This window comes from Typopeltis vanoorti, chromosome 23 (assembly GCF_054136105.1).
Source record: "Typopeltis vanoorti isolate ZY-2024b chromosome 23, IOZ_Tvanoo_1.0, whole genome shotgun sequence".
Classification (NCBI taxonomy): Eukaryota; Metazoa; Arthropoda; class Arachnida; order Uropygi; family Thelyphonidae; genus Typopeltis; species Typopeltis vanoorti.
Window position 1 is genome coordinate 91,364,992 of NC_143571.1, and position 17,710 is coordinate 91,382,701.

Consider the following 17,710-nt stretch of genomic DNA (forward strand, 5'->3'; position numbering starts at 1 on the left):
TTTAACATTAAACCATCTTCCTGTACTTCCTTCAATTCTCACTGCTGACTTACAACTCAAATAAAGACTACGTATTGCTTGATATAATGCCCCATTGACACCATATAACTGAAGCGTATTGAATAGCTTCTCTCTTGGCACCTTGTCATATGCCTTTTCCAAATCGACAAAACTTAAATACACATCTTTGTTATATTCCCATGATTTCTCGACTATTTGTCGTAAAGTGAAGATCTGATCCTGACAGCCTCTATTTGGCCTGAATCCAGCTTGTTCTTCACCAAGCTTTTCTTCCACAATTCTTCTCAACCGTTTCTCAAGTATACTTACATAGATCTTGCCAGGAACACTCAGTAGGGAAATACCTCTGTAATTCTCACATTCAGTTTTATTTCCCTTTATATATATGGGTACTATGAGAGCTCTACTCCAATCATCGGGAATTCGTCCCTCTGTCCAGGCTTTCTGAACTATGCAGTGCAGCCACTGTAAGACTTTTATACCACCATACTTCAGCATTTCTAGTCGAATATCATCTACTCCTGCTGCCTTTCCACATTTCAAGCCTTTGATCGCTTTTTCTACTTCAAGTATGGATATGTATTCCTGACTGCATGCTTGGTCAGTGTTTTTTTATCACTGTGCTGTCATCACTGCTTGTTTCATTTAACAGTTTTTCAAAGTAATTACTCCATACTTCAAGGATATCTTTTTCTCCTGTTTTCATGTCACCTTTATCATCTCTAACTCCTTTTACAGCACTCTTTCCTCCATTCCTAAGCTTCAACAACCTCCAGAATATTTTGCCACCTTCTTGATATTTATTTTCTATATTCTTGCCGAAGTCCTCCCATGACTTTTGTTTAGCTAGTTTTACACACTGTTTAGCTTTCTTACATTTGTCTCTGTATTCTGTAAGAGTAAAAGCTGACTTATTTGCCAGGAACTTTTGATATGCTTTCTTCTTTTCCTTCACTGCCTCTTTAACTTCCTGTGTCCACCAGGGAGTTCTGATTTTTTTATCCTTGCACACAACCTCACCACATGCCTCTCTATCAGAATCAATCAATGTTTTGTTTAGAGTTTGCCACTGAATCTCCAAGGTTTGATTCCTGTTCTCAAACTCTTTAATTTTCTTTTCAATAATCTTTCTGTATTTTAGTCTACAGTTCACATCTGAGAGCTGCTCAACTTTTATTCGCTTTAAAACTTTCTTACATGTTATTCTTTTCAATATGAAATTCAATTTTATCCTGCTCAAGACTAAATAGTGATCACTTCCAATTTCAAATCCTCTGTACACTCTGGTGTCCTGCACCAGGGAGAAAACATCACTATCAACAATAACATAGTCAATGAGACTTTTCTTATTCCTAGCCTCTTCTCTCCATGTGAATTTGTGCACATTTTTATGTTGGAACATGGTGTTAGTAATAACCAGTCCATGTCCTGAGCAGAAATCCAACAGATATTTACCATTATTATTAGCTTTGCTCTTTTCTCCAAATTTTCCCATCATTTCCTACTCTGCTATTTAGATCCCCAACGAGGACCAACTTTTCCTTTTTCATTGTGTCAGTTGCTTTTTCTAGAGCGTCAAAAAATTCCTCCACTTCTACCTTAGTAGAACCTTCTGTGGGACCATAGGCACAAATAAGTCTCATTGTTCATTTCCCCATTCTCATATTTGCCCACATTACTCTACTTGAGACTGACTGCCATTCAAGAAGATTAGCCCCGTATTTTGTGTTGAATACTATGGCCACTCCCTCTTTTCCTTGATTGTCATTGCCTGAATATAACATTTTGTATTTATTGCTCAGAAAGATCTCACCAGTTTTTGTCTTTTTTGTTTCAGTCACCCCTATTATGTCGATCTGGTACTTATCTAATTCCTCAGCTAGCTCCATTTCTTTGCCATTCAGGCTTCTTATGTTGATAGTATCGATCTTTAACTCTGGTGATGTTGAGTTGGGGTTTGTTTTCAGATTTGTTCCAGTAGCTGACTTTTCGCTGTTCGCCCTGGTTCCCTGGCGAAAACAACGGGGGCCTTGTTTAACCGGGCGACGCCCCAGCCGGCATGAAATTTTGTCATGTTGTACCATCGTTTTTTATTTTGGTTTAACCAATAAGAATACAATTTGGTCGGCTAAATCCCAAATTGCCAGCCCATCCTCGTTCGTTCAGTATCAAAGTAGATACCCAACAGGGTGCACCACGAGAAGGTGAGGATTGGACATTAGGTCAAAAGCCCTGGTCGGTTCCGCATTCCTTTAAAGGTTATGCGGAGGTCTCCTCTCAGTTATACAGCTTTGACCCTTAAGCACCCCATATAACTATAAAACTATATATCATATATATCATAAACTATATATCATATATAGTTTGAGTTAATTATTCAACAATAGAGACAAAGGTGTGTGTGTGGGGGGGGGGGAAGGCTAATGTCACATAGAAACAATCAAGCATAGCATGAATGAAACCACATTCCAAGAATGCTACTTTGTTAATGTCCTTTGAATTAACGACGAGATTAATTCAACACATCAAGCATAGTAGGGCATAAACATGCACCTTTCATTTAAGCATGTATGGGGTGGGGTGAGTGAGGGACTGGATATCAGAACAAAATGTTTCTTTTTAATGTTTCATGGAACAAAGCAGTACTGTGCTGCCTTTCAATATTTTATAGTTTAATGCATTCTAGAGAATAATAAACAGCATTATTCTCTTTTGAAATCCTTGTGATTTATTTTTTTAAATGTTGACCACAAAAGGCTGAATCTACAGCACTACTATGAGTGAACTAATCATTAGATAATTCAGCAACTTTTTTCTGGAAAATAAAAATAGCTTCTGCTCAGCCATTTCAAATCTCAAATATGCAAAGCAGCTGTATAACATTAAAGTGCAGTATTTTAAAGAGTTTCACATACAGCCATGCACACTAGAATTCAATTCATAGCCACATAACCTGACTAGGACAACCAGCAAATAAACTCTCTCTTGAGAGTATACATCTTAAAATGATGTTGAAGCTTCAACATACAATTTCCACCATTTTTACCCAGTACCTCCACTGCAGACTAAAATATTTTTTGAAATATCAAAAAGTTAGTTCATTTAACAGATCATTTACAAAAGAAAATTATTACACACCAATTAAAAAAAATAATTCTATTCATTAAAAAACTCATCCTCACCTGACAAAAAAAGATAAAAATGATGTTGTGAGAGCAAGGGATAAACCGAATCCCAAAAAATATGGCCAATTCTCCTCAATAAATGATAAACGCTTATGTAATTCCCAACCTGAAATGTATACAAAATGAATGAAATCCACATTATTCTATTTCATCAATTTGATACCATAAGCACAAGATTATTTTTCTCATAGCTGTACTATTAACATAAAAAAAAAAAAAAAAATTTTTTTAAGAAATCAAGCAGTATCATATATCTGAAAAGTAATGACTACAGAATACATGGTTGGGGGGGAGAATTCTTATCCCCATTTCCTGCTATTCTTGAAATGTAAAAATGAATTGCCAAGAATTTGCACATTACCAACCTTATTTAACGGTATTTATGAGAAATAATTCTTGAGATCATTTTTACTAATTACTGTTACACCCTGATAACTTAAGAATGTGAAAATTTCAGTTATCATGATGTAACAAGAGAAGAAATAAAAACCCTGTATGAATAGCTAAGCAAGCATGCTTATTCCTAAGCAGATATCATTAAGAGCCTTTGAAAGTAACGAATACATAAAATTAAAAGAAAGAAAAATATGCTTGCATCCAAGTGAAAAATATAGCTGAAATTGTTTGTTGAACTAAATAAAAAAGGACTTTTATTACAGTTGTGATATGATAAAATAAGGTTAAGTAAAGCAAAGAAGATTAGAAATAAGATTTTGTATGTGAGAAGCTAGTTTTTACACTTGAAATAAGAGATTAAAGATTCGAGTTAATTCTTAGAAAATTTTGGAAGGGGGATTAATTTAGTATAGATGACATAGAGGTTAGCTTAAACAAAGACTAAAGCTCAAGGGCATAATTCCCGAATTGAGACTTTGTCTCAATTCGGGACCGCAGGATGTTTTTGGCAGAAAAACGCCACTCTAATTGGTCAGTGAAATCGACTTCAGATAAAAAAAAAAAAAAAAAAAAAAATTGAAGAAGGTGCCAGTAAGGTCATCGCATAAAAGGCTTAGGAACTTCCCCCATGAGGCTTTTTTTATCTTCAGTTTTTCTTCACGAGTCTACGTATAGTCTCACGCGGTTTTCCTGAGTGACGGGTTAGGAGTTTTCTCCGTCCGACACAATAAGGAAACAAATTGTGCGGGATTTCGATTCTGTGTTCCTATTGTAAGAAATGAGGGATGCCGTTTAGTTAAAGGAAAGAAGATAATGTCAGTGTGTTTCATCATCCAGTGATCGTACCGAGAGAAAGAAATCTATAAAGAGGTCAGTGCCCACGTGGTGAGTTTCACAGCCATAGAACAGATGATGATTAATGCCAAAGGAACTTAGGAGTATAAGATATAGAAGCGTTCGTCCTAGGAAGGTACCATCAGAAAAAGGTAGAAACCAGTGTAGAAGACCCAAGTAAAAAGGTACTGTAAGAATCTCGTGTCAATTCAAATCATATGTAACTGTAATCATTGTTCAATACCAGAACAGTTGAAGGGATTAATGAGAATTATACTAGGACTTTAGTATATGTCAGACTAAAATGAGAATAAGTTTGTTACTATTAATTAATTATTCATGTGCCTTAGAGATTTATGCATGTACATTGTATTTCATTTAAGAGAGTTTTAAAGGTCAAATGTGTGTATTAGCTCAGCAAAAGGATAATTTTAATCCATATTGTCTTAGTGAGAAAATTAGAGTAACTGATTATATATGTCATAGAAAGCACAGAAATATAGCGTGATCAGACTAGTAAGGGGTTAGATAAAGCGTCAACTAGTTCTAGGACAATATATGTTTGTTTGTATAGAATCTGTTAAGGCGGTGTGATCACAATTCCCATATAGGATCTTAGCCTAATACTTGTGTTTAGCTAGTGAAATTTTGTATTATATATTCTTAGTACTGAATTGAGTTTTATTTGATAAAGAATGAATTGTACCATGTTTAAGAGTTCAATAAACTTTTGTTCATTGAAAATACAGTTGTCTGAGATTGCCCTTCAATGCACCACTTGTAACAACGTACGAACCTAATCACGCGAGGGGAGGAGGGGAATTTGTTAAGTTACGAGATAAAGGTCACAACTGCATATTAATTTCACACTCAGACATATTTTGGTAATTGCTCCTTGTTTTTGAATCTTATATCTTAAACTAAATGTCCTGAAAGACACAGTATAGTATAAAATAAATATTTAGGGACACTAAGGGGAGAAGAAGCTTGAATATTTGTATTTGGGTGATATCTCGTATATAAATAAGATTTGGACAAAGACAAGTAGGGTTTCACATGTAAGAATAATTGAAAGTCTAATAAATGTAAACTGGGACACAACATTACTACAAAGCAGCAAATAAGAGTAACGAGATTCAAATAGTGTTAAATTACTGACGTGTAACCAATAGTACCAAATTAAAAGTAACAGAATTTAAAAAGGATTTGCAATTAAAATGGTGTTAAAACACAAATCAATAACTTTGAAACATGTTTCACAAACAAGAAAGACCAGGTCATATCAAGTAAGGTGTATGAATTAAAAATAAATAAATAAAAAGGCAGGTATCTATAAGAAATGTTAACAGCTGAAGGACTTACTAGTATTCCAATGTATACATCTTCCACAATAGCACAAGCTTCTATAGAATGCAGTTCATTTGAAACTGCTTTGCAACAATACAGTTATTATTCACATCACACAGGACCCATGCTAACCATTATTCACAGAATATCTATTATGCCTCTCCATAAAGGGTACTCACAACTACCTCTGGCAATCCATTCTACTCATTCATTACTTTCCAAGTAAAAAAAATCTAGTCTGCACATCCTTACCAATCACATTCTTCACAACTTCCAGGAGGAGACCTTGTTTTCTCCCTACTTAGTACTGAAAAATTTATTTTCCATCAATGTATTAAACTTCTTTAGCAAGTCATGTTTCTATCTTGCTGCCTTCCTTCTGCCTATCACTTTCTTCTGCAATACATGCACTTTCAATCTATTCTCATAGGTAGTATTCCACAAACCTGTCACCAGCTTAGTCACTCATTTTTGGATCTTCTCCAATACTGGCTGATCCAAAAGAGACATAGATAACCAAATCTGTATAGTAATCAAGATGCTACCAAATCACAGCCTTATAAAGAGGGTTAACCGTCCTATATCTTTGTCAACGTATTCTCCAACATCCAAGTAATCCTTCAAATCCAATCAAAGTAATCCTTTGAGCTATTTTATCAACTATTGTAATATCCTCTCAGAAAACCAACTCTGTCCATCACTCCTAAATCCTTAGTCTCAATTTCTGTAATACAGTACTATCAACATGATGCAAAGTATGTAATCTTTTCATTATGAAGTGCATAACCTTATGTTAAATTGCCAACCATTACCCTTTGCCTGCAATGCCAATTTATTTAAATCATGCAGGATATCTAATCACTTTTTTTTAATCTACTCTCCAACCCCAGTTTTATCATTAGCAAGAAACCAAATATCCCCCTTAAATTACTCCTTATATCATTAATATACAAATTAATTCAAGGGTCTATTCAAGTTGTGAATAGAGCCCTGAGGCACTCAACTAATAATTCTCACTCTCCTAGATCCCACTCAACCATATACTAGTGTGTCAGTATCCAATAACATCCAATCCATACCAACTTCACATCCATTTCCATTTGCTCCTACTTATGTATTAGTTTTCTTTACAGTATCCAGTTAAGTGCTTTTGCAAAGTCTAGCACAATCACAGCAGTCATTTTCTTTATCCATTTCTGCTTATTATATTATAAAATGTGAATAAATTAAGATAGGACCCAAATTTTTACAAACCACCCATCCATGCAGAATCATAATCCTGTCAAACTTGTCTTGAATTTTCCCTTTGAACCAACTCTTCCAATACTTGAATCACTACTTCTGAGAGATACTGTAATTTACTATTTCTGTCTTGGAGCCATCTTTATTCAATGGAAATATCTTTCTCTTCCTTGCCAAAGATGAAACAAATTAAACAATTTGCAGAGGAACTGCCAGTTCTTCCGCACATTTTCTCAGCAAACATGCCAACATTCCATCCAGTCCCACTGCTATATTCACATTAGCACTTTTGAATATGTTGGGCACAACACGTCTATCTACCTTAATTCTCATATCAGTGTCATTAGCAAATGCAAGGTCTCCACCTGGATGACATGTCCTTGCAAAGTGATCACTTAGAAGCTCAACTATTTCTTCCCCTCTTTCACTTTACTCCCATTAGCATTGATTCAAGTTATCCTTCCATAATCATTCCTCCTCTTACTTGTTATGTGCCATCCAGTTGTTTCTGACTCTTGATGAACTTGTGAATAAAGGCTCTCCATCCTGCACAACATCTTGCCTTTTCTTTCAATAACTGTAAGTTCATTTATGTTATCCATCCAATTCTCTTGCAGTCTTCCTCTACTTCATGTCCTCATTCTTCCCAAACATAACTGCCTTTTCTAATGATTCATCTGCTCATATATTATGTCCAAAGTGCATTAACTTTAGCAATCACTACCTCCAAGGAGCATTTTCTTTATACTCTCTAAAACCTTATTAGTCATACTTACTACACAGAGAAAAATGTTTGGTCTGTTTGACTAATGTTTTCTTATAATGTGATCTGGCATTCCTCATCACACTAGTCATCTTTTTTTTGCCTGTACTTTGCACTGCTCATGCTGATCACCTATTTCTGTATATTCCATTGCACAATGTTTTTTTTTTTTTTTTTTTTTGAAATTCCTTTATATTAATATTCACCCATTTGATCCTCACTTGGTTTATCATCCACATCCTGGGTATGCAGTATGATGCTGATTCTCTCAAACAATCCCTGACTACTTCTATTGAACTACTGACATTCTTTCCTTATAGCTTCTTATGCAATGGCAATACTCTAAGCTTGTCATAATCACCAGCTTTGTAGTTCCAGAAGCCTTTCTTGACTGAAAATTTCACATTTTCAGCAACCTTTTAGAATAAAAATACACAACCACTTTCCTCAATGGGGGTGGGAGGGTGGCAGTAGTTACTGTAGACCATTTACACTAGGGGATAGGTTCCTAGAGATGGTGACACATTGAATTGACATAAATGAAACCCAACTTATAACATTTTAATGTGGTGCATTCCATGTGTACAAAAGTACATTCATACAATACAAATATTTTAATACTTTAAAAATTTAAAGTATTAAAATATATATTTTAATACTTTAAACAAATACATGGATTAACTGTCAGATTGTTAGGGAAAGACAACATATACTATAATATTAATTAAAAACTTTAACATGTACTATATTTTAGTAATGTTACATTAACATCTTCATGGAACATAAAAATAATGATATGTGCATGCAGACACTAACACTAAACAAATATGACTGAAGACAATTGAGGTCGGTCCTAGAGTCCTAAAACATGCCACCTGGTGGGCTTAATTGGATAGTAGTCTTAGCTTTTGAGCTGATGTTCTAAGAATGCAAGATTCCTATATTTGGGACAGTCTAATGCATCCAAATTTGGTGAGTTTTTTTAGAGCTGAGGCTGATTGCAGGAATAATCTCTCATATTTATACTTGCTGAGATGTAGTAAAGTGGCTTTCTTCCAGTGCATTTTGTGGCAGGTGTCCAAAGCATGGTCAGCAAGTCCTGAGTAGCTGTATTGGTGGAAATGGATATAATCCTTATGTTTAGATATCCTGATATTAGCTGCGCTGCCTGTTTGACCATAGTAAGACAGTTTGCAACTACAAGGGACCTGGTATATTCCAGGTAGGTCTAGGGGAAGTGGCTGGTCATTGGGAGAGTAGATAAGATATGCTAATTTTTATATGGTTTGTAACAAGTTGTCAAGTCATATTTTTTTTTAAGGATTTTTGTTAGCTTTTCAGATATAATATAAGTAGTTCCTGTTTATGGAGGGGGGTTGAGGTTAATTGGTTTTAATATTTTTTGGATTTTATGGGAGTTGTAGCCATTGGCTACAAAGGTATTAAGAATATGGTTAAGTTCAGTAGTAAGGGTATTGTTATCTGAACCTGATTAATTTTGCCCTGTTATATAGGGTTTTTATAATCCCTATTGTTGGGGGGGGGGTTATTGCTGGTGAATGTATCTACCTTTATTTGTAGGTTTTCTGTAAACAGAGAAAGCCAGGGATCCATCAGGCTGGCGTATAATCAGAGTGTCTAGGAAAGGGAGATTGTTATTGTTTTCTTCTTCCAAGGTAAACTGGATCCTGGGTGTTGATTGTTTAAGTGCGATAAGAAGTTGTGGAGTGTGTCAAAGCCATGCAGCCAAATAGCAAACACATCTACATAGCATAGCCAAACAGTAGGTTTAAGTGGAGCCGAGTTTAAAGCTTTTTCTTCAAAGGTCTCCATAAAGAAGTTGGCCAGAGGTGGAGAGAATGGAGAACCCTAGCTAAATACAGCAAGTTAAAACTGAAGATTTCTAGACAACTGAATCGATTAGCCTTTCTAAAACGCTGCTGGGAAAATAATATGATCCCTAATTGTGTAAAATTAAAACACTGATTCACTTCACCTAAAGCTCTCTGCATATATAGACGCACTAGTTTCGCTCTGTTACTGGAGCAAATTGCCGATACCCAAGTTTTCTTTGCCGACACTAAAGAGGTTATTCATGTGCTAGAAGAAGAGCTTGCCGCAACACTGAATGATGACTTCTGGACGATCCTAAACCTCCAAAAAGCAACCTATCTAAAGAAGAATTCAAAGCTATACAGGAAATAAAAAATAACAGTAAATTAATAAATACTAAAGTGGATAAGGGAAATGCTACTGTAGTTCTAAACAAAACTGACTACACAGGTAAGCTTTCCTCTTTACTATTAGATCGGCCTACCTACCTCCCTAAAGAATACGATCCCACAAGCTCCCAAATCAGAATACTCCATAGGCTCCTTAAGAAGGTTACTTCTTGGCCTATGGAAATGACTAACAAACTAAAACCTTTTAACTCTAGATTTTCCCCCCCCCCCCAGAATATATGGACTTCCAAAAATTCATAAACAGAATGTGCCATTACATCCCATTGCAGATGGCATTGATTCCCCCACATACAAATTAGCCAAAGTGCTCACACAATATACTGTATGCACACAAATGCGAGATCCTTTGACACTTCTGCACATGTCAGAAGAAGGAGAATCCATTACAATAATAGGGTAATCAATCCATATTGTGAGATGAGTTGATTATTATTACACGTCGGAAAATTAACATCTCTTTTATGAATATCGTAGTTTATGAAGTGGTAACTATTTTCCTTGCATAAGAGTTCGAAAATTTTACGTATAAAGCACATGATTTTGCATGTTGGTGAACAATTTGCACATCGCCTCACTTCTTTCTCCTGTTCAACATGAATTGACTCTTCTTTGCACAGAGCCAACTGTGGTTCTCGTATCTGTGGTCGAACAGTACTGGCAACACACCTTTACACATAAAAATTCAGCCCACTTTAAAGCCAGTATAGAAAACCTCTCACTCCAATACACTGACATAATGGTCAGTTTTGATGTCTCCCCTTTATTCACCAATGTCCCACTCAAAGATACTTGGGACCTTATCCAAGCCAAATTTCCTCCCTATATCTCAGCCCTATTTCAGTTCACCATGAACTCGGGCTATTTTGTTTGACAGGGAAAATTCTATAAACAAATACAGGGGACAGCCACAATCACACTTAAACAATCAACACCCCAGGATCCAGTTTACCTTGTAAAAAGAAAACAAAATAACAATCTCCCTTTCCTAGACACTGATTACATGCCAGCCTGATAGCTCCCTGGCTTTCTCTGTTTACAGAAAGCCTACACATATAGGTAGATACATTCACACCCCCCCAACAATATGGGATTATAAAAACCCTATATAACAGGGCAAAATTAATCAGTTCAGATAACAATGCCATTACTACTGAACTTAACCATATTCTTAATACCTTTGTAGCCAATGGCTACAACTCCCATAAAATCCAAAAAACATTAAAACCAATTAGCCTTAACCCCCCCCCCCCATAAACAGGGACTACTTATATTCAGGGTACTTCTGAAAAGCTAACAAAAATCCTAAAAAAATATGACTCGACAACTTGTTACAAACCATACAAAAAATTGGCATCTCTTATCTGCTCCCCCAAGACCTACCTGGAGTATACCAGATCCCTTGCAAACTGTCTTACTATGTCCAAACAGGTAGGACAGATAATATCAGGATATCTGAACATAAGGATTATATCCATTTCCAATACAGCTACTCAGGACTTGCTGACCATTGGACACCCGTCACAAAATGCGCTGGAAGAAAGCCACTTTACTACACCGCAGCAAGTATAAATATGAGATTATTCCTGGAATCAGCCTCAGCTCTAAAAAACTCCCCAAACCTCACCAAATTTGGATGCATTAGACTGTCCCAAATATGGAAAGTTTGCCTTAGAACAGTGTTTCTCAAACTTCAGATATACGTGTACCCCTTCTTAAATTTTCATTATTTCCAAGTACCCCCCTCTTATCAAAATAATAAATAAATAAATAATAGTATATTTCATTGTAAATGTCTATTTTATTTGAATTTAGATTACATGTAAACAAAAAATATGAATTATTTTTAATAGAACAAAATTTATAAAGATACTATAAATTTTTACCTAATTTAAATAATTCATCATGAATGAGAGGGATACAATATCAACGTTTTCTTGTTGATTACAGCTACTTGTATCTGCTATATGGCTCTCTTTTGTGAGTTTAATAAATCCAGTCTTTAACCAATGATCGATACTTAAGAATTTGAAAGCTAAAAAAATTACAGTTTTTACTCAAATATTACTCACATTTTCTCCCCCAAACTTAAAGCAAAAAAAACATGGTGCAAGATATATGTGGAGATTATCAGAAACTAAAGTTTTCAGAAAAAAACTGAAAATGGGTATGACCTACCAAGAAGTTCCTATTTGCCATCACTACTTCCGGCCTCAAGACCAATTTCCTTGTGTACATCGTCAATGTCATCTACCCAAATAACGTCATCTTCTCTCCCATTATTTCAAGCAAAAATTAGCAGTAATTTACAATACTTGAGATACGTAACGAACAATACTTCATAAATGACTAATAAGAAGTGAAAGCAGAGCGCGAAATGGACAACAATGGTAGGCCAGCAGAGAGAGAGCAGCTATAAAGACGTGCATATGATTGGTGCAGTATTAGCAAAAGATCGCACAACCCGAAGACAAAAGCAAGCCAACAATTGAGTTGGCTCTCATTTCAACAAACTGAATTGCATAATATCTGAAACACATTCACTATATATTTCTTTGTTTTAACACGTTCATGACAAGGGGGGGGGTCAAACAAAACCATATGTTGCACTGGCAACATATGGTTTTGCTTGAGTCTATACAGCAGTTTCTGTGGGATAGGACATGTGATTCATTAGTTAGCCGTTTTCATCCCAGTTGTCTCTAATTGCACTATTTGTTGAGAAATATATTAAACTGCCTACAAATGTCTCTGTACCATATTCAGAGACATAATAAAACTAATTGTTTTTAGTGCATCTGCAGTACAGTAGCTGTTGCAGAGGGCGCATTGTTTACCGCAGGGAGCGAGTTACTATCGCTCAGACGTGAAGGTGGGGGCATTAGTAACCCGCAATTTGAGTAGAATTCATATGTAATATAAGTTAATATATATATAATTTATTAAGAAATACATACGTTTAAATTATTTATTTTTTTCTTAGTAATGATTCCATGCATTAATGATGCATAGCCGAAAATTGCCACGTACCCCATGAAGACCTTTCACATACCCCCGGGGGTACACGTACCACACTTTGAGAAACACTGCCTTAGAACATCAGCCCAACAGCCAAAACTACTACCCAATTTAGCTCACTAGGTGGCCTTTTAGGACTCTAGGAGCGACTTCAGTTGTTGTCTTAGTGTTTGTTTAGTGTTAGTGCCTGCATGCACATATCATTATTTTTATGTTCCCTGAAGATGGTAATGTGACATTATCGTTATATAGGAAGTATTAATTAATTTTTTTCTCATCTCATCTCATCTTCTTTATACCCTCTTTTACCTTGCAGTGTCGAGGGTCCATTGATCATCGGACCTCATTCCGTTTACAGGATAAGGTGGTCAGCCCTATGCCCCGGTATATCCTATGGCCTGTAGTGTTAAGTTCTCAAGGCCAGTTTGCCTGCTTTGCGGGATGAAAAACCCCAAAAATAAACTGGGGGAAAAACCCTGCTGTCCACGCCCAAGACTGGCTAACTTGGCTATGGCTGAGGAAGATCCTTCAGCTCCTCACGTCACCGACGGGAATCGAACCTAGGACACTCCTTCCCCAGGCATATGGTTGCGAAGCGCATAGCCACTAGGCTAACCGTGCGGACATTAATTTTTTTTAAAATTAATATTATAGTATACGTTGTCTTTCCCTAAAAATCTGACAGTTATGTATCACCAAAGTATAAGTTTATCTACAAGAAATACATATATTAAAATCAACTGATTTCACAACAGTACCTGGAATATACAACAAATACATAGGCATCAGCAACAAGAGAAAGCTCTTTAAATTCTTTTTAAAATAGGAAAGGAGGATGGGCTATATTTCTTGATGCCTCCTTTCCTCAAACACAGTAGTAAGGCAACATTAACTCCTCTTCTAATAGATTAGCATTGTTCCTAGTCAGGATCAATGTTGCCTAACCTCTGCAGGTATCTATCAATCCAAGTTCAGAATGTGCTGAGGTCATGATATTTTACATACCATAAAACAGGCTCATGTTGCTGTTACTGAGTTAACTGTGCAGCCAAATCTTCCAGTTCCTCTTCTGTTAAAAGAGTGTGAGACTAGTTTCAACAACTCAGGCTCAATGCTGTCAAGCCCTCTCCTGAGCAAGTAACAATTTCATTTGCAATGTATGTGTAATTTCAGGAGATTTGAGGATGTGCCATACATAAGGCTACACTTTTGGCTATATTCTCATCATCAAATTTCCTCATATGTACACCTAAGGGGGTGTTCAATTTACTATGAGAGCATTACATGATTATTAATCTCCTACCAACAATTTTCCTCCAAACCAATCGATTACTTGTGATATTATGGCGATATTTTATTCATAGAAATTTGACATGACATCTTTCCAGGGGCATGGATGTTGATACCTTCCAGGTGTTATAAGAATTCTTTCAGACATATTGCAATTGTCCATTTTTCTTTAAATCCCTCTAAATGCCTGCCAAAGGTAAGTAACAAGTTTAAAATTTGCTATGATGTCCTGGGGGTACTTAAAGGTCAAAGCTGTATAACTGAGAGGAGACCTCCACATAGCCTTTAAAGGAATGCAGAGAACCGACCAGAGCTTCTGACTTAATGTCCAATCCTCACCTTCTCGTGGTGAACGAACAAGGATGGGCTGGTAATTTGGGATTTAGCCGACCAAATTGTATTCTTATTGCATGGATAAGCTTATGAGTTAGTCAGACATTTTTGTAATAGATTTCATGGTGTGATATGAACACAGATGATTAAGAAAATAACTTAAATATAAAGAGCTAATAAGCTTCATTTTGGCAATGAAAATATTACTTAAATTAAGGGGATATTAAATCCCTCATAGTTTTAAAACCGAATGAGAAACTCAAAGATTGGAATCAGAGAGTTTCTTGCCGAATATAGTAAACTATAAAGTATCGGCGACACTAGCGTTAGCAAATGCAAGTGATCCTAGTACATAGTACAATACCGCGGCAGCTCGTTGCATATGCGGAGGAGTTCAGATCGCTATTCTTAGGTATTTTCCATAATGTAAAAATACATTTCCTAGGAAATGTATGCTGTTATTACATTATGGAGGGAGGTCACTACCCAGACCGGTTTCAGCCTTTTTTGAGGCTTCATCAGTGAGTAGCTAGACCTAATACCAAAGTGTATAGCGAAAAGAACTTATGTACTCTGCGAACGAGTTATCCAAACAGCTACTCACTGATGAAGCCTCAAAAAAGGCTGAAACCGGTCTGGGTAGTGACCTCCCTCCATAATGTAATAACAGCATACATTTCCTAGGAAATGTGTTTTTACATTATGGAAAATACCTAAGAATAGCGATCTGAACTCCTCCACCTTTGCAACGAGCTGCCCCAGTATTGTACTACGTACTAGGATCACTTGCATTTGCTAACGCTAGTGTCGCCGATACTTTATAGTTTACTATATTCAGCAAGAAACTCTCTGATTCCAATCTTTGAGTTTCTCATTCGGTTTTAAAACTATGAGGGATTTAATATCCCCTTAATTTAAGTAATGTTTTCATTGCCGAAATGAAGCTTATTAGCTCTTTATATTTAAGTAACTTAATGGTTGCACCTGTTTGGATAACTCGTTCGCAGAGTATATAAGTTCATTTCGCTATACACTTTGGTATTAGGTCTAGCTACTCATTGATGAAGCCTCAAAAAAAAGGCTGAAACCGGTCTAGGTAGTGACCTCCCTCCATAATGTAATAACAGCATACATTTCCTAGGAAATGTGTTTTTACATTATGGAAAATACCTAAGAATAACGATCTGAACTCCTCCACCTTTGCAACGAGCTGCCCCGGTATTGTACTACGTACTAGGATCACTTGCATTTGCTAACACTAGTGTCGCCGATACTTTACAGTTTACTATATTTGGCAAGAAACTCTCTGATTCCAATCTTTGAGTTTCTCATTCGGTTTTAAAACTATGTGGGATTTAATATCCCCTTAATTTAAGTAAAGAAAATAACTATTTATTAACTTAAAAGCTAATATTTCGCTGGTATTATATCCAGCATCTTCAGAGCACACAACACAAAGTTTGTTACAAATGCAAAACAACCACAATCCAGTGTAACAGTGGGGCTAGTAAAAGTAATTGCAGCGTGCAACACAAGACTAAATTCCTAATATGGCACCATATTAGGACTTTAGCTTTTAAGTTAATAAATAGTTATTTTCTTAATCATCTGTGTTCATATCAAACCGTGAAATCTATTACAAAAATATATTCTTATTAGCTTAAACCAATATACAAAATGATGTACAATATGACAAAATTTCATACCAGCTGGGGCGTCGTCCGGTTAAACAAGACTCCCGTTGTTTTGGCCAGGAAACCAGGGCGAAGAGCAAAAAGTTAGCTACTGGAACAAATCTGAAAGCACACCCCAACTCAATATTACCAGAGTTAAAGATCGGTACTATCAACATAAGAAGCCTGAATGGCAAAGAAATGGAGCTACCTGAGGAATTAGATAAGTACCAAATCGACATAATAGGGGTGACAAACAAAAAAGACAAAAACTAGTTAGATCTTTTTGAGTTCAGGCAACGACAATCAAGGAAAAGGAGTAGCCATGGTATTCAACAAAAATATGAGGCTAATCTTCTTGAATGACAGGCAGTCTCAAGTAGAGTGATGTGGGCAAATATCTGAATGGGTGTTAGATTGTGATAGAGTGGAAATTTATGAACTCCTATCTTATCACAATCTAACATGCTTTTCCAAACAAAAGAATGAGATAAATACAGTAAATTGCCTCTAAGTGTAAAATAAGTAATATGTATATGTATCAAGCATGTTCTGCTATAAAAGGGTAAATAAGTATGTATTTTGTGCCATTCACGAATGTGATTAAATTAATATTGAAGGTATAAAACAGTAACAGAGCATTATAAAAGTTCATGTATAAAAGAATTATAGAACGTAAGCACAAATTCAACAGTTGGGGGGAGTTCAGTCCAAAGGTTACGGAGACGTACGCGAGGAAGTGGGTCGCCCCAAGCAAACAACATGACGTCAGCGTACGTGCGATAGCGGGGGAGAGATATGGACGCCATGATGTAGTAGCAAGTGCGAGTTGGCTGGACATCGAAAAGGGCAAGAATCGCCAAGAAGGAAAGATGGAAATATAAGGGTCATGCGACCCTGTAACAAGGCCTTTTGTTCCTGGATCTCCTGTGTGTTCGTCTCTCATGGTGGTGTAGGGTGCGAGTGCCCTCGGAATCGGAGAAACTCCCGATAGGCAGCTACAGTCTCAGCGGCCGTATTCTCCACGAAAAGAAGCAAGTCCGGCTGTCCACAGAAGGCCAGTTTCCTGTGAACCTATGAAGCACTAAAGAACCAAAAAGGGAAGATAAGTAAACTTTGTGTTACACTGATTATGAATGAAAGATTTGTGTCACGTTAATATGTTATTGAAGAAGAACAATAATGATATATGATAGGATTGTATTGTTATCACTTTAGAAGAATATTGATTCTAACTTTACTATCTGTCGTTGTGTTTAAGTTCGCTTTTATATTGAATGAAGTTAAGGATATGTTAGAGTAAAGAATTGGCATAATATAAAGAGATTGTGAAAGATATGAATGTTATCTTGTGTAGTCTGTTTTAGA

The 17,710-nt window shown here is 36.2% G+C and overlaps 1 protein-coding gene across 3 annotated transcripts in view; it reads right to left on the minus strand.

Moving 5' to 3' along the window:
* tank (EI24 domain-containing protein tank) overlaps window positions 1–17,710 on the minus strand; it is a 143,208-nt gene that overhangs the window by 17,308 nt on the left and 108,190 nt on the right. For all 3 annotated transcript variants that reach the window (XM_090413031.1, XM_090413030.1, XM_090413029.1), the window contains exon 9: window positions 3,204–3,312. In XM_090413031.1, coding sequence (XP_090269157.1) covers window positions 3,204–3,312 — 109 coding nt within the window. The remainder of the gene's footprint in view (window positions 1–3,203; window positions 3,313–17,710) is intronic.